The sequence below is a fragment of the Lissotriton vulgaris genome, chromosome 3_1 (assembly GCF_964263255.1).
Source record: "Lissotriton vulgaris chromosome 3_1, aLisVul1.2, whole genome shotgun sequence".
Taxonomy (NCBI): Eukaryota; Metazoa; Chordata; class Amphibia; order Caudata; family Salamandridae; genus Lissotriton; species Lissotriton vulgaris.
The window spans coordinates 1,856,781,844-1,856,806,335 of NC_141689.1; the positions used below are offsets into that span (position 1 = coordinate 1,856,781,844).

General features: G+C 42.9%; 1 protein-coding gene across 1 annotated transcript in view; it reads left to right on the plus strand.

The window, feature by feature from the left end:
* TMEM131L (transmembrane 131 like) overlaps positions 1 to 24,492 on the plus strand; it is a 580,656-nt gene that overhangs the window by 360,818 nt on the left and 195,346 nt on the right. The window contains exons 12-14 of the mRNA XM_086962316.1: positions 8,677 to 8,782; positions 10,251 to 10,404; positions 13,098 to 13,268. Coding sequence (XP_086818442.1) covers positions 8,677 to 8,782; positions 10,251 to 10,404; positions 13,098 to 13,268 — 431 coding nt within the window. The remainder of the gene's footprint in view (positions 1 to 8,676; positions 8,783 to 10,250; positions 10,405 to 13,097; positions 13,269 to 24,492) is intronic.

A 24,492-nucleotide genomic window follows, 5' to 3' on the forward strand; every position in this document is an offset into this window, starting at 1 on the left:
CCTAATACATCCTTCACAAGCGGGATTCCTGAAAAACAGGCTATCGAGTGATAACACTAGAACCTTGGCTCACGTTATTGACAAAGCGAGGCTATTATCCACACCCACTGTTGCGATTACGCTAGACGCTGAGAAAGCGTTCGACAAAGTAGATTGGACGTACTTGAATGCGGTTTTATACAAATTTGACCTAGGCCCTCTATTCACTAAATTAGTCATGTCTCTTTATGCCTGTCCCTCCGCTAGAGTAAGAGCTGGTGGTGCTTTTTCCTCCCCTTTTAACTTAGAACAAGGTACTAGACAGGGTTGCCCCTTGTCCCCGTCTTTATTCCTCCTGGCAATTGAACCCTTTCTGTACTATATAAGGGAAAATCCTGATATTACAGGAATCCGATTCACAGGCTGCACGATTAAACTCACGGCCTACGCTGATGATGTACTGGTTTTGAGTGAAAAAGCCAATAAAGCCATACCGGCATTACTCTCTACAATTGAAGAATTTTCGTGTGTATCCGGATATTCCCTGAATAAGGACAAAACAGAAGTGAAGTCATTAAATAGCCTGTGTGACAAAAACATACTGGGCGACTCCGGGCTTACCTGGCAGCCGAAGAGTTTTAAATATCTAGGTATGGAATTTGAGAGGGACCTGGTAACCACCCTAAAGATTAATGAGGACACACTCTATAAAAAAAATACAGAAACTACTGGATGGTTGGTCACCAAAGTTCCTCTCCTGGTGGGGTAGAGCAGAGTCATTAAAAATGATGATCAGCCCCTTGATAAACTACATGGCGTGCATGCTCCCCATGACCTTCACGGAGGACTTTTTGCATAAAATAGAAAAATCATTCACGGACTTCCTGTGGAAAGGGAAGAAACCGAGAATTGCCATGAGAAAATTACAATTGCCAAAGCTTAGAGGGGGTATCGGTCTGCCCAATTTTAGAAATTACCAAACCGCCTTTCTTTGCAAGCAGGGTGCTTCTTGGTTTGCCGCTGACCCTCACTATACACCTTTATGGGTTGATATTGAGAAATCCATTATAGGTAATGCCCCGCTCTCTGCTGTACTCACAATGGATCTCTCACACCTCACACACTCTAAATACATAATGCTTAATACCAAGAGAGCTCTTTTGCGTATAGATCGCATCCACAAGACTGGTCTGCAAATCCACAACTCCACTTCTGCATCTCTATGGCGTAACCCATCAATCAAAATTAGTGGCTCACCCCTCATGTGGGACCACTGGTCTGATAAGGGTATTAATGTGGTTTCAGATCTCTATGAGAATAACGAGCCATTGCCCTTCTCGAACCTGCAGACTAGGCACTCCCTATTACCGATTGATTTTTACGCTTTCTTGAAACTAAAATCAGCTCTGTCCACACGTACATTCAAACTAGCGACACCTTGGCTAACATCTATGCTCCCGCACCTACAATCCTCAGGGCATTTCGTCTCAAAAATATATAAACTACTTGCACCGGCACCCAACAAATCGATGAGACGTACTGAACTTAAATGGGAAGCAGAGCCAAACAACACTGGTATAGATATAGACTGGATCAAGATACATGCTTCGGCACTCACACACAAGGTTTCGCCTATATTATCACAGACCAAGTATATGATACTCAACAGGACATTTTGGACCCCACAGAGGCTATTTAAGGTAGGCCTGCGTGACACGCCAACATGCTGGAACTGCTCATTGGATGTTGGTGATCTCCCACACATGCTATTTAATTGTCCCATGCTTCACACATACTGGGCCAAAATCTTTGATTACATTGGACACGTATTTGCCATACATCCCACAAGGGATTTCGTCTACATTATCCTGGGGGCCATAGACCCACTGTTAAAGGTAGACCATGACCGCCAGCTTATGGACCTCTTGCTCACACTGGCATGCAAGGTGGTCCTATGCAACTGGAAATCAGCGTCGGAGGTCTCTTTCAATGCCTGGAGAGAATGGCTGTCCTGCATTAGAGGCACTGACAATCCTGCTCTACATTCGTCACCATGGCAAGTCACCAACAAAAAACTATGGTCCTCGTTAGATAAGGCCTCCTTCACCTTCGACCCACCATGAGATACTACCTGACTAATGTGATACTAGTTTTTCCTTGGGGAGCCTACTACACAGATGGTACTGGGTAGGATCCATGCTACATGGGCATAATAACTTTAGACGTAAGACGCAGGTGTGACGAGGTGTTGCATGGTGATACATGGCTGGAATTGTGTAAGACAGTAATAATGCAAGAATAATGCAAGGATGATGCATTAGTGTTTATTACTTTATCACCTTCTTTTACAGATCAGGAATGATGTTTATTTTATTGTTTCATTTACTTTACTTATTTCATGTATTGTTTTCATGTTTTGTTTTATAAGTGCTTAACCATGCTTGTTTTGGCATATCTCCAACATGCTTGTACAATTACTGATGCTTTGTTGCCGTTCTCATTTTTGTTATTGCTCAATAAAAAAGATTTTAACTTAAAAAAAACACTACAACAAGTCCTTCCGCTTCTGTCGCAAAATGACTTCCTTGCTACTTTAGATCTCAAGGACGCATACTTCCACATTCCCATTCACAAGACTCACAGGAAGTATCTCAGATTCGTAATAGACGGACAGCACTATCAGTTCAAAGTACTCCCATTCGGAGTCACAACAGCAACAAGAGTATTCACCAAGTTCTTAGCAGTGGTGGCAGCGCATTCACGAAGACAACACATCCATGCCTTCCCGTACCTCGACGACTGGCTCATAAAAGCCAGCTCATACAAACAATGCGTGGAACATACTCATGCCACAATACAACTGCTTCACAACTTGGGGTTCACAATAAGCCACGCCAAGTCCCATCTACAATCATCCAAAATACAACAGTACCTCAGTGCCACACCTCAAAAGCGCTTGCCTATCCCACTCCAGCAAGGATAGCCAGCATACAAACTCTTCTAACAAGGTTTCAGCTACAACACTCCATTCCAGCAAGAGTGTTCATGCAACTCATAGGGATGATGGCCTCTTGCATTTTCATAGTGCCCCATGCAAGACTTCAAATGCGTCCACTACAAGAATGCTTGTCACGTCTGTGGAACCAGGCTCAAGGTCAATTGACAGACCTAGTGTTGGTAGATGGTCGGATTCATCGCTCCCTGCAGTGGTGGAACATCAAAAACCTTTCCAAGGGACGACCGTTCCTAGAGCCAGTGCCTCAGATAATCTTAACTGCGGATGCATCGCTCTCCGGATGGGGAGCCCACCTACTGCAACACACCATGCAAGGCAAGTGGACACCACAACAAAAGTTACTCCACATCAATCATCTGGAGTTACTAGCAATATTCCTAGCACTAAAAGCTTTCCAAAAGCAAGTATCAAACAAAGCTGTGTTAGTCCGCACAGACAACATGACAGCCATGTATTACAAACAGAAGCAGGGAGGCGCACACTCCTGCAGCGATCTCAACTAGCATAGGACATATGGTGGTGGGCTATACCTCAAAACATATTCCTTCTAGCCCAGCATGTTCCAGGAGTACAAAATACCATAGCGGATCTGTTAAGTCGACAAACACAACAGACCCACGAGTGGGAACTTCATATGCAAGTATTTCAGCCATTCTTTCAGATGTGAGGACAACCTCAGATAGACCTATTTGTCACCCACTAAAACGACAAATGCCCACGCTTCGCCGCCAGATATCCACACCCACTGTCCAAAGGGAATGCAATATGGATGAACTGGTCAAACAGATTTGCGGACGCTTTTCCACCTCTACCACTCATGCCACTAGTAGTACGCAAACTACAGCAGCATTCTCTGACTCATCTCATCCTAGTTGCTCCAATGTGGGCCAGACAGCCGTGGTACCCCACACTGCTACAACTGTTGGTATTACCACACCAAAAATTACACCTGTCTCCACACCTCTTAGCACAGAACCGTGGAGAGATCAGACACCCGGACCCAGCTCAGCTCACCCTTGCGATCTGGCTCCTGAAATCCTAAAATTTGGATATTTGAACCTTCCTCCAGACTGCATGAATGTCATAAAAGAAGCTAGACGGCCAACCACTAGGGTATGTTATGCAGCCAAGTGGAAACGATTTGTAATATATTGTCACAACAACAATATCAATCCTCCAGATGTGTCTATTCAACACATCATACGATACTTACTGCATCCCCAAAGATGCAACTTAGCCTATATGTCTATTAGACTATATCTTGCAGCAATAGCAGCATATCTGCAAAATAGACAACATCTATCTCTATTCTGAGTGCCTGCCATTATGGAAGGCCTTAAAAGAATAATTCCTCCCAGAGTACCAGCTTCACTTGTGTGGAATTTAAACTTTGTTCTCACATGGTTAATGGGGCCTCCCTTCGAACCCTTACACAAATGTGAACTGCAATTTTTAACATGGAAAGTTGCGTTCCTAGTAGCTAATACCTCTCTGCAGAGACTAAGCACTAACCATTCAAGAACCTTTTTTGCAAATGCATCACAATAAGGTGGTTCTGCGTACTAATCCAAAATTCTTACCCAATGTCATTTCTCCCTTCCATCTCAATCAATCTGTGGAACTGCCCGTTTTCTTCTCGCAACCACAGACAGTACCAGAAAGAGCTCTTCACACATTAGATGTCTAAAGAGCATTGCTATACTACATAGAGAGGACACAACCCTTTCGTAAGACAAAACAACTTTTTGTGTCTTTCTCACCACCACACAAGGGTAATCCCATTTCAAAATCTGGGATAGCTAGATGGATTGTCAAATGCATACGGATTTGTTACCACAAAGCTAAACATACGTTAGTTGTTCCTCCTAAAGCCCAATCTACAAGAAAAATAGGGCTTCAATGGCATTTTTAGTGAACATTCCCCTAGATGACAACTGCAAAGCAGCTTCATGGTCTACACCGCACACATTCACAAAACACTATTGTGTAGATGTGCAAACCAAGCAACAAGCTAATGTGGGCCAGGCTGTTCTCAAAACATTATTCCAAACTACTGCAACAGATAGGGGTGGTCGCCGCTAGGGATGGGTACTGCTATACAATCTATGCACAGTGTGCAATCTGCAGCTCATATGCCTCGAGCGGAAAATGCTACTTACCAGTATGCATCTGTTCTTGGCCTGTAGAGCTGCAGAGTTGCACACGCCCACCCGCCTCCCCGGCTACCCTTGTCTGTTCCAGTATTATCTTAATTAGATGCAAATTACATGGGCATCCGTCCTTTTCTTGCAAAGCTCCATCATTTCCCTTATGCCGAAAAACAATCTGGGGATGGAGCCGATGCCAAAGGAGGAGTCACCTATCTCGTGACTTCCAAAGAACTTTTCAGGACAACAACAAACTGCAAACATCCGGGCCCAACACTAGGTGGGGATCTATGCACAGTGTGCAACTCTGCAGCTCTACATGCCAAGAACAGGTGCATACTGGTAAGTAGCATTTTCCTTTTGGATCAAGTCTGGTTTATTGTAGTTAACTAATAAATCAAAATGTAAAGATTAAATTTTTTAATGAATTAATTCCACTGTGTACCAAAATGAAGTGTAGAGCTCCATTTATAAACTTGAAATTACTATTAGGTTAACATCCTCCAGTACTTTTATTTCAGTTTTCCAATAACGTTGGCTGCAGTTGTTTGTAAAGACAAAGACCCCCCACTCTATTGGATTGTATGTTGTCCTAAAGCACACTTATATGTCTCTGGCCCATTCACACATTTCAGTTGTGGTTTGCCTTGTATTGGTTACCAGCTTGAAGTATTTTTGATGTGTACCAATATTTAGTTATCATAAGGATTTTTCTATACTAATGTTCCACTGATGCCGATGATGTGTATGTAATTCCATTTTTGTAGTCTATAGAGCACTTGTTGCCACAGAGCTGCAACTAGGGCTCAGAATAGCCTTAGATTGCAAATGCTGAAGATGTTTGTAGAGACTGGGGTACAGTGTGTTTACAAAGAGCAAGCCTCACCTAGCTTTATACTATCATAGGTGTATTTCTATGAACCATGATAAAGCAACACTCTCCCAGAAACCTCCATTGTTCAAGTTACTCCCCGAGCAAGCAGGAGTAGGGATGAACTGAGATTGTTTCTTACCTAAGATGACTCAGATTCTTTGAGGATGAGCACTCAACAATGACAACATACTCTTGTAAGATCCCTCAGGATGTTGAAAGTCATTGTCAAGAGTGGGCACTAGATCCCGAGCAATTACAAATGATTTTCCTGCAGTTTGCCAAAACTTGCTTCAATCACTTTATGAGTCACTCAAACCAAAAATAGCGACCAGAGGAGAAGCATTTTTGATAAATTGATGAGGGGTATTTCAAATCTACATGGAATAAAAAGTGACATTTTCAATGCTGTTTAAATGGCATTAAAATATTTTCTTCTAGTGTGCATGTAATGTTTTCAAACCATTTGCTTTAATCTATTCATTGTTAGGGCTCCCGCCTTCGTTGCAGTACACAGCACTGCTCGCGCAGCGAGAGCCCTTTTGTATCGAATTTTGAAAGCTGCTCACACGCTCATGCGTCTGAGCAGCTTTCCGCGGCTGCCATTGGCTTTCCTGTTTTTTTTCTTCCAAAAAGCATGCACGCAATTGAGCAAAGGCAGGCGCATGTCCCGCCTTTGCTACGCTCATTCCGGACGGTGGCTTGCACTTGCCGCGCTCCCTCCCCCCGCTCCACTTTGGTGCGCGCACCACTGGTTTCCTGGAGAGGGGATATGCTGTTGTGAAAAAGAAAAAAAATGCAAAAATAAACTGTACTGGGGTGAATGTATGACATTGCTCTGCATTGTGTCCATCAACTGTTGTTTTTGCATTTGTCACCCCGAGTGGGATGGGTATGCTCAGACGTGAGTCCCATGCTCTCCACACCACTGGAGTCAAGCTATCCTGGCTGAAGATGACTGATAGCCAGAAACCGGTCCTAGGATGCTTGAATCCGGTCCAGTAAAGACATGGCTTGGCAGTTCGGGCTGGACTGTTCCCATGAGGCACAGGGTCAAGGCTGATTTGCCTATGACCATGTCTGAACTGGGGTGGTGTGGAGTGCAAACAAACAATGGATTTAGGCCCATATCTCTGTACTGGGGTGAATGTACGACATTGTTCTGCAATCTGTCCATCAACTGTTGGTTTTGCAGTTGTGAAAAACAAAGCACAAAACTTTAACAGCTGCTGCCGCCCACTCAATCAGGCGGCATGCAAAGGCATAGCAAAGCCTCAGTAGGGCATGAGTCCCATGGCTATAATATGGACAATTATTAGTTCTTTCTTCCTTTGTTTGTGTGTGTGTGCATATACACACATATATATTTATAAATGCACTAGAACGCATCCAGTAGTGGGTTTTGTTGTTTTGGGAGGTGACCGCGACACACACTGTGCGCCTTGTAGTTATTACACTCGGTGTAAAGTCCCTTCCGTGAGTGAGGGTAAGAAAGCCCCCGCCGCCCCGGCAGCCTGTCGGCAGCCTCAGACTAAACGCACCACACGGATCCTGCGTCAACACAACTGCAACGAGAATCAACAAAGATTCTGCTCCGGCACGGCTTGGAACAGAGCTGCTAGTTTCACCCTTTGACAAATATATTTTAATCTGGTCTTTGTCACATTATTTACGTGTAAAAAATCTTGGAAGAAATATTGTTTTTCCAGCAAACAGTCGATCATAGCTAATTGAGCCCACCCCACGAAGCCTCCAGTGTTTTGATGTCACTTCACAGAAGGGTTTTTACCTTCCCGTTGTATTCATGATCGGCGATGCCCGGTGTGCCCTGGTGAAGGGGGCGTCCCCAGAGCTAACCCCCTCCCACCACACACATTATTTTTGTAAAAAAAAGCTCCTGCGGGTCCTTTACCAGCCGGTGATGGCTCATGAGAGCTACTGCCCTGTCCACGCATGGAAATGTTTTATGGGGGGGGGGGGGGGGGGGGGGATTCCCACAGGATTAGTGCACAGCAGGTAGGGTTCGGGGGGCGCACAACACCGCCTCCCCGGCTCATGGGCCGGCAGCGTCCCCCGGTCACTTACGTGTGCTGGGGCAGTGGGGACTCTGCCTAATGATGTGATATGTGAGCGAGTGTGTGTGTGTGTGTGTGTGCGCCACGACCACCCTTCCGAGGGGACTGCGGTAATTAGGCACTGGGCTCGAGCTAGCACCTTCTTCAACTGCCCATTACTACACCCATCTCCACCCAAGGTGCCATGGCAGAGGTCAGCGCACTGACGTCATCCCTCCCCAGCCGGCTTCATGTCGGGAAATCGAAAACAAATTTTAAAGAAGCATTTGCAATGCAATAGATCTCGCATCATTAAAGTTTGAGCTATTGGTGTTGCATTATTTAGCAATGCCAATAGCGCAAACTTTAATAATGCAAGACCTATTGCATTGCAAATGCTTGTTACCTTTGTATGTGCAACTCTTGTGCCTTTTGATAATTGCGATCAGCAACTCTTATATAGCATTAAAGGAATGAGAACTAAGAGACTGCTTGTCTACTCTAAGGCTGCATTAGTTTACATCTTTATATTGTGCTTGAAAATTGAGAAAGTTTCAAGGAGAAATGTTATTAAAATATTCCTCTTAACATTCTGTTTGCTTTTTCCAGCTGCAACACACGAACATGATGCTAACTGCTTGGGAGAAGTAAGGATGAATCTGTTGAGTGGATCTACAACACTACAGGCTTGTTTTTCCTATCAAGTGAATGAAGGGTACGTATCACAGCAGAATTGCTAAAATATTTTTATGAAATATACATAAAAGAAAGGGATAACCCAGTTTAATTGTGTTGCTTGTTTATTTTTACAGATAGGGAATTGCCAATTTTAATGTGCAGCTTTGTTTGTTTAGGGGCCAAATATTGTTGTTTAAGCCATTCAGGTATTGATGGGTATACCATCCATTATAAACCTTTTCTCTAAGAAGCACCTCATGCATTATAAGCTCACGAACCAAACACTGTACCAGCATTGGGACAAGAGGGAAGAAAAAACATGTTCATTGCTTTAGCTGGAGTTGCACAAAGGCACTTCATCCCTTTGTGTGCTTCCTTGATTTGAGTAATTAGTATTTGCATTGTTGAAGGCACATCCCATATATTATTTGCATATTTAAATCACATGAGAATTTCAAATTATTTTAGAAAGAAAAGTATTATTGATTTCAGAGGCTGGGACCAGTAAGCTCATAGTCCTCATTATCTAGAAACAATCAAACTAAAACATTGTTTATATAAAATTTGTGTTGATAAAAGATTTACCGTCCCAAGTCATTACCTACACATCAAGGTGCCACAAAGAAGAGTTCAGACTGCTCTGGAAAAGTACTCTAGTGTTCACAGTTGAAGACTTGAGACCACGGAGTGTGATTTTGATAAATTCATAGCTAGATAATTACACCTCTGACATAAATGTAAAGGGCCTCCCCATTTCCTTCTTTCACACATCTTCTCCACCCCCACGATTGTCCCTTTTTACGTTCAGGGTTTAAATAGTTTCTAATGTAACATACATTATAATCCATTCATGATACATGTAAATTAGTGCTTGCCACATATGCATACATGCTAGATAATTAATGGTTTGCGGACAGGTGGTGCAGTCCTCACTGGCAAACAATGAGATGACCCTCTCCAGATGACCTTAACTTTAAATAACCACATAATATCTCATTGGCTTAATCCTGGCTTAATGTTTCCTGTTGGAACTTGGGTAAATGAGATTTTTCAGGCCCTCCAGGTATAACCTAGCCTACGCTTGGGTCCTCCCATCTTGTCATGATTTGTAATAATGTCACACTAGTTTGTAAGGATATTACAGCACGGCCAGGAGAAAGAAAAGATACAACAATAAAAGTTAAGTCTTTGATTATAATGATAATTTCTTCCCTATTGTATAACTCCAGACCCGTCTCCCTTTCAGTAGTGGGATTAATATTTCACACAAGCTGCTTCCTTGTGGGTTAATTTTTTTGTTTGACTTTTTTTCCTCCGTTTTTAATGAATGGCAAATTGTGACCGTGGTAGTATGCCTTTGCAGTAAGTTCTGTGTCGAACACTAGAAACATTGTATTACAGTTAAGCTTGTAAATTCTTGCGCAGGTAAAGCCCACCATTGCTCTGTGAGATCGTTTCTGCTTTGATCTGCTTGTCACCTCCTTTGTTTTGTCATCTGATTGCAGGGTGTTTGGCCTTGATCCTTCTGCTGCATCATTTCACATCCAACATAATCACATGGACTCTGGAGTCTGGTCAATATGGTTGACCAATAACTTTGACTTCAGCATTGTGTTACATGATGTGTTTGTCGCTCGAGAAGCCAGGAATGTTTTGAAGGTAGGCATTGTTCTTCAGTAAGTTATTGTGAATGCTTTATGGTATATCACAAAAACATAAGAAACTTGTTACCTAGGGTTCGACATCAGCAATGTAAGCTGTATCCTTTGTGTGCTCTTAATTGACATGTGTGCGCACCCAATCCTAAAGCCTTTAACAAGCTATTACATTGCATGCTTTTCAAACATTTCTTTTGACATTTTTGCTGTACTTCTCGAAATGAAGTGCAGTTAACCTGCGGACTGATTAGTTTACGTTAACATAGTTTTTTGTTTAAACAAATTTAGTGCTGTCTTTCTTTCTTCCATTGAAACATAAGGCCTTATTCAGTGCTTGCCGGATGCAGGACATCAATCAGATAGCAACCAAAGCCCCATATGTCCTACTTGGAGTGTATAAGGCCCTTATCCACTATAAATAGGGCAGAGAGGACATCTGCTGAAGTCTAAATAGTCCGGACTATTCAGAAAATAAATAACTGAATAACAATTGTCAGAGCTGTGAATGCTTCCATCTTCATAAGCATGTATGTTTGATGGTGCGCTCTCGTTTGCATTCATGCATTTGAGAATCGGAGTAGACTTACGTTTAAGTAGAAAGTCTTTACCTTCTTCATTTACTAATGAAGTTCTGGAAAACCGCATGGCGCACTGACAATTACATCAGTCTATGCCATCTCACCGTTCAAATAGACATGATTCTTTCCAACGTGAGCTGTGTTAATTCACAGAAAACAGTTGTCTCCACAACAATAAAATATCCATGTTCCAGATCTTCCTCTGACCTGACCAGTATTTTCATCCAACTAGCTCTAATGTAGCATAGTCAAGCACAAGTAATGTATAAATATGTCTACAGGCATATTACGCTGTGGCATTTGACATTTTCTGCAAGGTTTGCTTCAAGTTTAATGAAAAATAGCCAATTATGCAATTTGATGAGATAATCCTATGTTGCCAATAGAATATTTGATTAAGATTTTTCCTTCTGACGGATAAGTAACTTTCCTAATATTTCGTACTACCCTCAAATTGTAAGCGCACACACTATAACACAATGGAAAGTCATTCAACGATAAATATGTATACACTTTTAAACCTGGAATGCCATAAGCTCTACAGAACAAGAATGAACATTATTTAAAATAACAGTGAGTCTAATTAGCATTGACATATTGCTGTATATTGCATCAAGTGAAATACACTAGTTACAATATACAAATTAATAACGATGCATTAGGCAGTCTTCAGTTCCAAAATGTGTTGCTGTCAAATCAAGATATGACGCAACTCTTTCACACCCCAGTAAAGTAAAGGGGAGTTTGTCTGCACTGAAGAAAGGGAATAGAAGCAAAGATGGCAAGCGCCATGCAACTTTTCCATTGGAGTGACCCTGTATGTACCCCCACGTAAACCACAAAGTGAAAATATTACAAAAACTGGAGAGGTCACAGGGATGCCAGCAGAACATTAAATAAAATAAGGACATGGATAGTAGACCAGGAAAGAAATGGAAACTGGGAGAGTGCAACATAGAAAGCATAGAGGAGAAGGCAAGTTGCTTTTGGCTAACTGAGAGATGAATCATAACTGGAGGAAGGGGACAAAAGTAAATAGACTAAGCACTGAGGCAAAATAGAAAGGTAATAATGAGGAGAACTCCACGGGACATGGACGTCAGAATAATGGGGGTGGGGGCTTAACTGTCCCATGTAAAACCACTGAGCACTGTCTTTGTTTTCCACAAAATAAAGCAAAGCCTAGTGGGTAAAAAACTTGGAAAGTATGTCAGCATCAGGTACAATTGTTGAAACATGAATAATTCTCCCAAGTAGGCAGAGCTGCTCCCTAATACAGTTGAGACGTGTAATGCTTCAAGCCCCACTGAGCATGTGCAATGTTGTCTCAGGTAAAACCCCAAGTGTAATAGTTGCAGGATTCTTGCATTTACCTCAGCCATGTCCCAAAGTATGTGATTTTTGGAAAGGGCTGATCAGCTCACTTCCCAAGATGTTTAATCTCATGGCCCACCTAGAACCCTAAGTGCCATTACTCGGTTGGGTGACAAATATCCTGAGCGCACTCAGAAAATTATCTAGGCTGGCAGTGCGATTAGTAAAAACACAAATGGTGGGATCCTGGGGATAAGGTTGTGCACCTATTCTCAAAATAGGCTACATAATCTTATTCGCTGTAATGAGCAATTTGAACTGTATGCTGAAATGCGTCCTTCAGCCGCTCAGCCGAATGACATTTTGGGGCGTTCAGGAAATTACTTACTCTTCCTTGATATCACCTCTGATGCCACTGCAACAGGTTGTAAGTTAAATGATATAATGCTTGTTGCAGCGTCTAAGGTTTATGGACGGTACTTGTCAAATACTTACTGCTTTATATAATGTTACATGCTAAATGTTGTACTATGTCATTATAGATGAAAAGTGTAACAGATCCTATTCATATATGTAACTCTCTTCCTGTCTAAAAGCATTGCTATCATTTTTCTAAATTTCACCTGTCACTGTGTATATGCAGCTGATTCTGTGGTTATATATAAAAATTAAATAAACGAAATATTTTTAAGTTTAAAGAAGTCTCATTACGACTTTTTCATGATTTTGTACATTTTGTGTTTTTTATTGTTATGTTGTACTCTAGTGTTCAAGTTATTAATGTTGTTTCTTTTTTCCATAGATTCTGAACTTTACTAATCAGTTGAGTCTACCTCCAGGCTGCTGGAATGTGTTTTCTTTGAAGCTCAATGCCAAAGACCCTCCAACAAGTTTATTTACAAATATTTACTTGGGCACAAATTTGGGAGTGAGATTTGAGATACCTCTTCAGATTCACTCCACGCTGTCAAAGGTATTATTCTACTAGTCTTCTGTTGTAAATGCAGCTTTGCTGACTTGTTCTTCTCTTTGGAGCAGCTACTGTACAGTATCTTCTGCAAATGAATTGTGTAGCTCTTTCTAAAATCCATTCATTCCGAACAGTCGGTTAGCCTTCCTGTTGCCTGTTGCTTGCAAAAGATTTGCAGAGTAACCATCAATTAAGTTGTAGTCTTCCTCTAGCTTTACCAGCAGCCTCATTTTTCCTGTTCTGTGTTCATTCCGAGTGTGACTCCTCCAACACTTTCATTAATAAGACAAACGTATGCTCCATGAAAATCATCCTAAGCTTCTTACTAATATTATCCCTGTTGTAATAATGATTACGTTAGTGGGCACCATGTGCAAGATTACCAGCTGTGATCACCTCAGGTAGGCTTGCCACCAGGAATAACAATACAACTTTATAAATGTTCTTCTTCTGCATTGGTAATGCATAACAGCCATAACTGTAATTCCCTAACACCACGTTAATAATATTAGTAATAAGTCTTCCCAGCGCAGCACAACATAAGTATATTTCAAATATCAGTTTAAATATTTTTTGTAAATCCAGCTATTTTTTTTTCTTCTGAAATATAATCATTTGAGTTCTGGAAGTAGACCTCCTTAGTCGTGAATACATGCTTTGTATTTCTGGAGTAAATAGACAAATTAGGCCAAGCCCAAGCTTTGAAGTTAGTAGACTGGGCTGTAGGTAGGAAACCTACTTACAGGGCATCAGGAAAGGTGCCAATAGCCCACGAGCAACTCTTTGGAGAAACCCGGCTTAAAAATTGGTGAGAGGGTATTAAATCTGTATTTCTACCCTTCGACCACTATTTGAATTTATTCACAAAGGAATTCAATCTCAGCATTCTATCTCAGTTACTTGAAGCCAGCATGTGACCACAGTGTCTGGAATCATGTGCCGTGTGAGTATTGGCTGTCTGCTGCCTAACTGAAATGTTGAGATATATATCATTGTAGCATTAGCTGCTATTCACTATGCATTTCCCTGGCTTTCCTTATACAAAAAATTTCAGCAAAGATTCTAAGTAAATGTCTGTTGGTTCTTGAATTGGCAGACTTGCTCCTACAGCAGTAGACATCACAGTGAGTGAGGAAGACACAGACTTGGTTGCCCAGTTGTCACAGAGCCACACGCCAATAACCCCATTCTGCCCACATATAACTTTTGCGTAGGTATTGGACTGTCACGTCTTTGGAATTGAGTTTCCCATTAGCAAGTAAATAAAATCAGACATTTCTAACCTCACATAACATAGAACAGAAATAGTTATAGCTTATTTTGAAGATGTAGCCCATTTAATAAGCTAATTTCAGCACTTTTATTTGTGCTGTACCTTCGGCATTGAACTCTGCTTTAGAGACCCCAAAGGTGACTGCATTGTTGCTGGTTATTATGGCATCCTACTTGTCTGTAGCACTGAGCTGGAGTATTTATAACGGTTTAATTCCTCAGAATTATTTCACATTATTGATACCTGTAAAAAGGATACAGGACCAGACCTGTGGAAGTTCTTCCCCCTCATTTTTGCTGCCCCTGCACTACTTCTCTGTTGTGTTAATCTTTTACCCATGTGCTGAACCCAAAGCATTTGCCATTTATATACATTTGCAAAGATTAAAACAGTTGGTTCTTTACTACTTCAGTTGGTTATACACGCATTTATCCGTTTTATAGTTGTGCTGTGCCTACTCTCCTAGAACAAAGCACATTTGTCCCAGCCATGCCAGTCACATAGCTATGTAAAACGGGTACGCTCATTAACTCATAATCCACACAATCCTACCAGTTGAAGTCTGTGTGTTTGTGTGTTTTGCTGTCCACATAAAAACTTAAAGGATACATTGATGTCTTACTCTTACTCTTGCTCAAGTGGTTAGTTTCGTTCAGGATCTGGGCTTAAGACATACATTTGCCTGCCACCTACATAAGGTGTATTATACGCTTAATATTACCTTTCTGATGGCTACAGATTCCTCACTTTATGAGCAAATTCTTTCCAGGCTTCAGGTTGTTCCAGAAACTCCTCAGTCATGGTTTTACATGCTTCTCCAGCTGTGACTCTGTCTTGAACATGGCAACACCTTAATACAGCAGGCACTAATCGGAGTCCTGCTGTCGGTCTGGTTGTTCTGTGTTTAATAAACACAGATCCTAAGCGCTCTAAATCTCTCACCAGTAACAATCCTCAGCATTTTATCAGTGTCTAGCTCCAAAATCAAATGGTCAATTTTCAAATCCAAAACTTGCAGATGCACATGACGAGTGCATATTGTGTCTCAGGACAGAGCACAGTACCATAGTCTGTGATTCTGGTTAGTCAATGCTCCCAAAGGCCATCGGGGAGAGGAAGTCCAAATTGTTTTTGATTAAGGCCTACTTTGAGATGCCTCCATTTTCCTTTCATCCACAGATAAGTCAAGTGTACAGAAGCGTCCTCCCAAATGTTTCTTCCAACAAAACACACAAAAAGCAGAAGTAGTCCTCAAGAAGACCAGTACTGCTCCAGGGACCATTCAGTAGTCTTAATGCCATTCCCTGATGCCAAACTTTCCCTAGTCATCAAAGTATGCCCTGACCCAGTTGAGGACTGAATTTCTTAGTACATCAACTGACCCCCCACGCAGGTTTTGACCTTTGGGGACGTAATCTGTTCGCTTCGACCAGTGCGGCTCTGCGGGCTCTTAACAGTCTGTGTGTTGGCTAGGGCCACTTCTTGATTGTGGGACTTTGTGGAATCCCTTGGGTCTGCCTCTTCTCAGGAGGGTGCTGGTGTTGATTTGCGGCACCATGCGTTAGATGGCCGAGAGCTGGCGGCGTATATTCTTTGCTCCGCTCTGGTCATCTCTGAGGTGCTTGGTCGTGCCATGGCTTCTTCAGTTACCCTTCGCTGCCATGCTTGGCTTCTGGACAGTGTGTTCCCCGAAAATGTTCGGAAACGGCTGGTGGATCTTCCCTTCGATGGTACTCTTTTGTTCCTTGCCCCTGCAGACTCGGCCATCCAGAGGTTCTTGGTGGGGCTTCGGCCTCCTCCGTCCTCTCCCCCTCAATGACCTGCGAGTTGATCTGGTTTTTGGGAGGTGTTCTTTCGTTGGGGCGATTCGCCCCAGTTGTGTAATCTGTGTGCTTCATGTGCATTTGAGTCCTCTTGTCATGACTGTGGTTCTGTTGGCTCTGCTGATCGGCCCTTCTTTAATGTGTTTTTTTGCTCTGGGTTATCTACACTAGGTGGCCCTGAGATTAGGCCCTCTGTTTTTTCTCTTTGGCTGCTTGACAAGCCTTCTGCTGGAGTTTTTCCCGTGGATTTTTCTGTTCTCTGCTGCAGAAGTTTCTTCCTAAGAGGGTTCCCATGTCTTGGGACTTAACATACCCTATGTGGGGTAGTGGTAGCTGTTACATAGCTTGTTATGTGCTTGGAAGCTGTGATCGCCTTCGGGCCTCTGCTCTCCATGGCGTTGCAGTACGTTGCAGTTGCAATTCTATTATTGTGGGCAGACTCCTCCTTGAGGCGTGTCCGGGCCCTTCTTCGCCTTCCTGCTCGCCGTCTTCGGCTGGCGTCTGGCTTGCCCTGAGTGCATTGTCCTGTGGGTTCCTCTGCCTCTAGCTATGCTGCCGGAGCCGGCGTATTGTTTTTCTGCTCCATTGTGCCTTCTGAGCACTCTGATGGATCGGCCATTCTTACCCTGTCCACTTCTTTTATTGGGCCCTGCACTCGATTCTACCCCTCCTCCCTGAGGGCTGTGATGGATTTTGTGTTCCTCCCTCTTTCGGCTGCGGTCTGCCCGGTTCTTCCAGGGTGACCACTGGCTTCATTTTCTGCTTACGCCTGCTTTTATTGCTGCCAGCACCGTCTGTCTGGTCTATTGCCTTCTGGCTGTAGTAGGCACAGCTGCCCTCTTCACGGGGGGGGGGTGTCTCCCGGTTGTCTGGCTTGTCTTCATTTTACCTAGTCTCATTAGAGTCTCGAGGTTGATCTTCGTCCTCAGTCCTTCTCTTCCTTGCCTTGGCCTTGGGTGGAGTTTCTGTTGCCTTATATGGGCGTGGGATACTTCGGCCTCCTCTTGCCTGGCCCTTGTTTCCTCTGCGGAGTGTGAATAGGCTTCCTCTTCTTTTTTCTTCCTGCGTTCCCTTTGGGGTCGGTGGTCTTCTGATTGTAGGGGTTCCCTTTGCCTGGGGGGACAGGGCTCCTCGCCCTGTCCGTTGGACTCGTTCCCTGTGGGACCTCTGTTATGTCCAGGCTGTGAGGTCCTCTCGCAGACCCTCCTTCCCCGTGGGTATGGCTAGGGTATCTATTCTACGTTAAGGAATCTGCGGCTAGTAGTCTCTATCAGATGTACGAGTTACTTACGATGTATCTAGTAGAGACGATTCTAGCCGCAGATTCCTTCACGGCCCGCCCTTCCTCCCCATTCTGTGAGGACCTTTAGTTTTGTCTTCTGCACTCGCCTCCCGGTGGGTGGCTATGTCTTCTTTGAGTGCTTTTTTTCGTCCTGTTTTTTTGTTCCTTTTCTCCTCTGTTGGCACTTTGGAGGATGGGTTTATAGGTACTTCTGCCCCCTTCTGCTCTGGTCGCCCCAGGCTGGGACCTGCTTTTCTCTCACCCCTCCCCTTTATTACTAAGGGTTCTGGCCCCCGGCTATGCTTGAGTTGGGGTCTTTTGGCTGTGCCTCTGCCCTTTGTTTCTTAGTGGAGTCGTCACAACCTGTGATGGGGCTGTCTTGGTGGTTTGTCTTTCCTTGTTTGTCTTCGACTGGTTCCCCTTCATTGTTATTGGTTGGGGTTGTAGTCCTGCTACAGGTTGTCATGACATTTTTACATATGTTCCTTGTCTCCAATGGGGCTGTCTCTGTACTGGCAGGGTTACTGCTCAGGGCTGCACTCTGTTCTTTCTTCTTTTCCCTGCCTTTGGGTACTGCATTGTGTCACTGCTCCTTGTGGTGTTGTTGATCACCACTCCTTTTTCCTATTTTTCTGTTTTTTTGCACACTGTTCCCATACTTCCACAGTTTTGTCTGATGGCTCTGCGTTGTGGCGCGGAAAAGTTCTCAGAAGAAAACTGACGTAGATGTGCCGGGGTGGGACTTATGTGACCTCGCTGATGTCAAGCACGCGGACGACTCCGGGGCTGAGTCGTGTGATGTTGTCCCCCCGGCGCGCAGGGATGTTGTGGCAAAAAAAGTTTCCGGATCCACTCTCACGCCTGAGGATAATTCTACGTTAAGGAATCTGCGGCTAGAATCGTCTCTACCAGATACATCGTTAACGAAGGTAAGTAACTCGTACTTCAGATTTAACTGCTCTCAAGGCCTGCTCTTTACGTTTTTGTAGATTCTGCTTCTGTCACAAGTACTGTGGGAGGTGTGGGACGATCGAGCACTGTTGTGATCCCCCAGACTTTCCCTTTGAGGTCCTTTTAAGTCAAATTCCTGGCACTCCTTACTTGGCTGTCCCTTTTGTTACCATGCAGAGCAGACCTGCTGTTGAAGTGGTATGGTCCAGTCAAGCACCCCTACCCCTGAGGCATGATCATGATTGAATGGTGCCCTTTAGAGTCACTTTTGTCTTCACGTTTAAGTCACAGACATTGTTTTGGCAGCCAGGAAGCCCACACCAAATCCATCTTTGTTGGTCGCTAGTATAAATTCTTCCAGTAGTATGAGTCAGAAGTTATTAACTCTTAAAGATCATCTTTCTGACATCTCGTGATTTGCATTATTCCTTGCACAGTATTGTTGAGTAATGTTGACAGAGGGCATGGGACTATCTCCGTATGTGTGCTTGCCTGATTAACCTTCCTTGGTCCGATAACTACTAGAGATACACTTTCAGAAAGGTTTGCTCTGTTTGTTCCCTTCTACTCCGCTTATTGTTCCTCAGTGGAATTTGAACCTTGTTTTTACTTTCTTGATGGTCTCCCCATTTGAGCCGATGAAGTTTCTTGGTACGACTTCTAAACTTGAAGACCGTTTTATTGATGTCATGTAGGATTGGATAATTTCAGTATATGACAGTTTGTCCCACCGGTACAGGTGGTTTTTTGCAGGTACTCATCCTTAAACAATGCAGTTTCTGTATTTTATATCATTTACTCTTACATCGTTCATCCCTCCTCCATATACAACCAAGGAGGAAGAGCGACTTCATAAACTGGACTCCAGATGCATGGTGTTTTACCATATAGATTACACTTATCAGGCCGCAGTGGTTCATCAGCTCTTCGTGGCATTGGTGCAGCTAAGTAGGGCAAGGTGATGACCCAGCCAAGAAAGCCAGACCCGATAACATTGTACCCACTCCACAGACATCTTTGTAGTCATTTCGGTTGCTGACATCTGGCAGGTGCATATTCTTGTTAAGGATTGCTTCCTCATGTCTCATGCATGCAACAACATTCATTTTGCTCATGCTGTGTTGCCAGACTTCCTTGGTTAATGGACACTAGTCCATCTTGCATCCCGAGGCGAATTGCCTTAGTACTAACCTGTACGATGAGGCATATGCAGGAAGATTTATCCATCAGAAAAAAAAGTTACTTAGCTTCTGTAAAGATGTTTTTTGTGGATGCATAACCTTCCCTCAGATTCCCCATTGCCTGTCTTCTGCACAGGGAGTTGGTGATATGACTGATAAAATCTCAACGTATGCAAGCATATATGCTGTATGTGTTGCTGTCATTACTGTCTCGGTTTCTCTCCACATTCCTCGCGCTTGTGTGAAAAAGTCAAGGAACTGAGGCCAGCACTGCAGTTAGCATCTAATGTACTCCGATGCTGTCATGCTTGGTGGAGGAGTTGCAACCAGGTGGCACAGCTGAAATGTTTTCTGAACCAGTATTAAGGCAGGAGAGAAAACTCATTCTTAAGGTACCTGCTGGAAGGTTCTGTATATACCTGAAATATTGTTACAAAAGGTAAGTATTTTTTTTGTTCTGTACATGCAAGTCACTTTAGCCAGTTTGTCCAGATAAAAAGCAGGTAACTTCAGCCTGGCTGTTAAGGGGTGATACCCCAAAACAAGTCCCAGGATGCTTCTTTTCCAGTCCAGGAAGGACCTGGCCTAGTAGTTCGGTCTGGACTGTTCCCATGGGGAGCAGGGTCAAGACTAATTTGCAAATGGCTGTGTCTAAACTGGAATGGCAAGGTGAGCAAAAAAAACCGATGGATTTAGGCCCAGATCTCTCTACTGGGGGTAAATGCTGACAATGTTAAGCATTCCGTCCATTATCTTTTTGTCTTGCTAGAGATACAAGGGCAACCGGCTCTAAAACAGCATAAACCGCGTTTTGGTTCGCTAGAATAGATATTCTCTAGACTAATACTAACATTTGAAGTACTTTGGTACATAATACACTGTTTGCTGCAAACGATGGAATAGGATTGGAATAGATAGGTTTATTTATTTTAAACTTGCAATTTTGAGAACTCACAGCACTACTCGCAATAGGTGAACTCGTACTGCTACGAGATATAAGCAAGCATAATGCTGAAAATGTAATGTAAGCATAATTCCCAAATAAGATGATTTACTACATGAAGCAAAAAAAGTATTCCTTTCACCCCATATTGCTGAACGGATTTGGAAAACTAATCCCAAGGAAAAACCTGAAAAAGTGCAAACTCCCAATTACATAGTATTATCTACTTACTAAGAACACAAATGTAACCAGAAAAGCCGGAATAAGCACATATGTAAATATATTAGTAATGATTTGGTCATTTAGAAACGTATCCATCACCCCACTACCTACAGTTATCATATACCCATCATCAAATATGTTTGTTGTGTATAATTTTTTTCAATGCATTTATGCCCACTCCCTTACTTTAAGAAGAGACATTTGTGAAAGTAAGAGCATGTGCTGAGATGCATATAGGAGTCAATCCTGGTGAACCTTAGGATGTTCTTACTATCTCTTTTTCTTAAATAAATAAGTCCTCACATTGTACCAACATAGTACATTTTAGGGTTTCCTTGTTGTTGCTGTTTTATATTAAAAAAAGTGTGTTTTTACGGTTTCCTTTGATATTCGATATCTTATGGCTATAAACAATGGATTTTTTTCTTGTGGCATTATTTGCAGCCATGAAAAAGTTTCTATGAAACGAAACACGTGTTGGCTGCCGGTTCAACGCTTGAAAGGAGGATTATTGTATCAAGCTGTCTACTCTTGGATTACAATGTCACTGCTTTTTAAATTTGTGATTTGAAACTTTGTTTTATACTCTTATTAAATTGGTACGGCAAGAAAAAATCTAATGTCCTGCTGGTACTTCAAACTGACTTGTATGAACAACTGTATGAATCAACACAAAATTGAATAGAGTGCCGAGGTTTATATACTTGTTGAACCTTAGGATGTGCCCATCTAGTGGCAGGCTAAGTCTGCCAGTACGTGCGCTAGGAGACGGGCAGCACAAGACAGCCTCTTCTCTCCCAAAAGTATGCTCAAGTCTGTAGGGAGTTACTTTCTTACAGAATCTAATCTGCTCTTTCAGTGTTTGTACAGTCTTCTCCTTTAACTGCACTGGGATTGTAGGTCACCTGTTAAAGAGTATTATTTTTTATGCACATCAGAAAGGGACGTGATGGTGAATGTGGATAGTTCCTTTTAGTCTCAAAGTTGTCAGTCTATATATTTCCCGTAAAGGAATGAATCATTAATCATTATACTTCTTTCATCCTGCTTTTCATTTTTATTTCAGTTTTAATTTCCGATCTCACAACTACAGAGCATCATCTTGGTTTTCTTGTTTACCGTGTGCCAGGACTAGGAGGGGTATTCCATCAATCAATCAATCAAGGCATTAGTAAAGCGCACCACTTACCCGTGAGGGTCTCAAGGCGCTAAGGGGTGGGGGAATGCAGCTAATGGTCGAAAAGCCAGGTCTTGAGGAGTCTTCTGAAGTTCAGAAGGTCTTGGGTCTGACGTAGGCGAATGGGGAGGGTGTTCCATGTCTTGGCGGCGAGGTGGGAGAATGATCTGCCGCCGGCAGTCACTCTTTGGATGCTTGGAACCGAAGCAAGGGCGTGGTCGGTGGAGCGGAGCTGGCGGGTGAGGTGTAGAAGCTGAGTCTGCTGTTGAGGTACGCTGGTCTGGTGGTGTGGAGTGCTTTGTGTGCATGGGTGAGGAGCTTGAAGTTTATCCTCTTGTTGACGGGGAGAAAGTGCAAGTCTCTCAGGTTGGGTGTGATGTGGCTAGGGCGAGGGAAGTCGAGGATCAGGCGTGCGGAGGCATTCTGGATGCGTTGGAGCCGTTTCAGGAGTTTGTCCGAGGCTTCTGCGTAGAGGGCATGTCCGTAGTCCAGTTTGCTGCTGACGAGGGCCTGGGTGACCGTCGTTCTCGTCTCGGTGGGGATCTACTTGTAGATCCTGATGCGCATGCGGAGGGTGTTGAGGCAGGAGGATGTTACTTTCTTGCAACTAGTTGCCCGCTTGTAAGGATATCTTGACTAATTTGCAGTAGATTTCCTTTTCTAGTATCTGTATTCATTTGAAACCCGTCAGTTAAGTAGTGCAATACTGCTTCTCAAATGTACTCAGTCGAGTTTTTAATCTCATTCTAAGCTATTTTGTATCTCGTGGTATTTCACTATCTGTCTGATCTTTTAACAGTGATTGTATTATCAATATCAAGACTTAAGCTCACAACCAAGAGTGTCCTTTCTCCATTTATCCTGGAGCTTCCCGACACTCCGGACTTATTGGAATGCGATACATACTACATTACTCGAGGTGACAGGACTTGCTGATACCAACACATGGGAAGCTAGTGCGTTAGGCATATTAAAATGTCAGAAACAAAACAGAGTAGAGACATGATTTGCGTCCCTAGCCCTCTTACTAGCGAAGCGAAGTATAGCCATGCACTGGAGGACTTCAGCGGAACCCCCGCTGGCAGCCTGTAGGGGTGCAGTTGGTAAATGTGGGGCATCAGAGTAGGAAGCACTGAGACTTGAAGTCCGGGGCACCAGAAAGCGTCATATATCAATGCAGTGGGCGACACTAATACACTCCTTCAAACAAGAGGTGACAAATGCTCTACTCCATCCCCCTTTCAAATCACACATGAGGAAACGCGCCCCAATGATGTGCAGAACAACCTCCCTGATAGCTAGCCTGCAGAGCGTGGACACCGGACAAACATGAATATCGAACATCGTGCCCATCCCGGCCACTCCCTCCTGAATCCAGGTCCATAATGCCTAGATACTGAATCCCACCACAAAGCACGCCTACCTCCTGTGCAAAGCAGATCCTCCTATACAGTGTATCCCAGTTGAGTTAACCCTGTTAAATGTTACGTCCCCCATTGCGAAACACAATGACGCATCTTCTAATACAATTATAGCTAATAAGTACCGCAAATAAAGTACACAATGTAGACAATGCTCTTACTATCGTAATGCACCCTTTCTTTATTACTTTTTTAAGCATGAGGTGTAACAGTACAGTAACAACTGTTGATATTGTTTTAGGTTGATACGATAATACGCTGAATTGCATAAACAAACTCTACTGTGCACTTTTAACAGTCAATTACAGTGTCTGTAATCTGTGTACAATAAAATGCTAATAAAAAGAATTTACCCCCCAAAAAATATATATATCAGAAGACTTAAAATGTGTACATTAATTGAAGAAACATAACATATGTTGTATGGCTATCCCGGACATTATTGCTTAGGGCATCATTGTCTAGAACTCAGTTTTTTAAAATGTTAAAATCCTGTATGTAACATTTTAGAGGGTGTCGTTACTTAAAACCATGACCCTTTCAATTACCCAGCTAAATATGTCCATAGTGAGCCTCACTTTTGAGCCGAAATTGTTGAGGGATGCGTCTTTCCTGTGTCTACTTGGGGAAAAATATGTCATGTTTTCATTAGATCATTAAAGTAGGGTTTCTTCTCCAGATAACTGTTTCTCTCTATTTCAAAAAGGACTTTTCTGATCCCTTACGGGAGGTTCTACATTAAATAGTCTTTTATGCGCCTGAATTTTAGCGTTCCCGATGGTTCCGTTTTGGATAATTTTCTATGAATAAGAGGTATTCTATTCAGATTCAACTCTTTCTAAATCCAAGCTTGATTAGGGACAAAGCAGTAGATTGTGGCACCGTTCTAAGTTATGTTATTTGTTCAGTTTTACTTATTGGATCTGTGAAATAGAATTTGTGCATATGCAATTG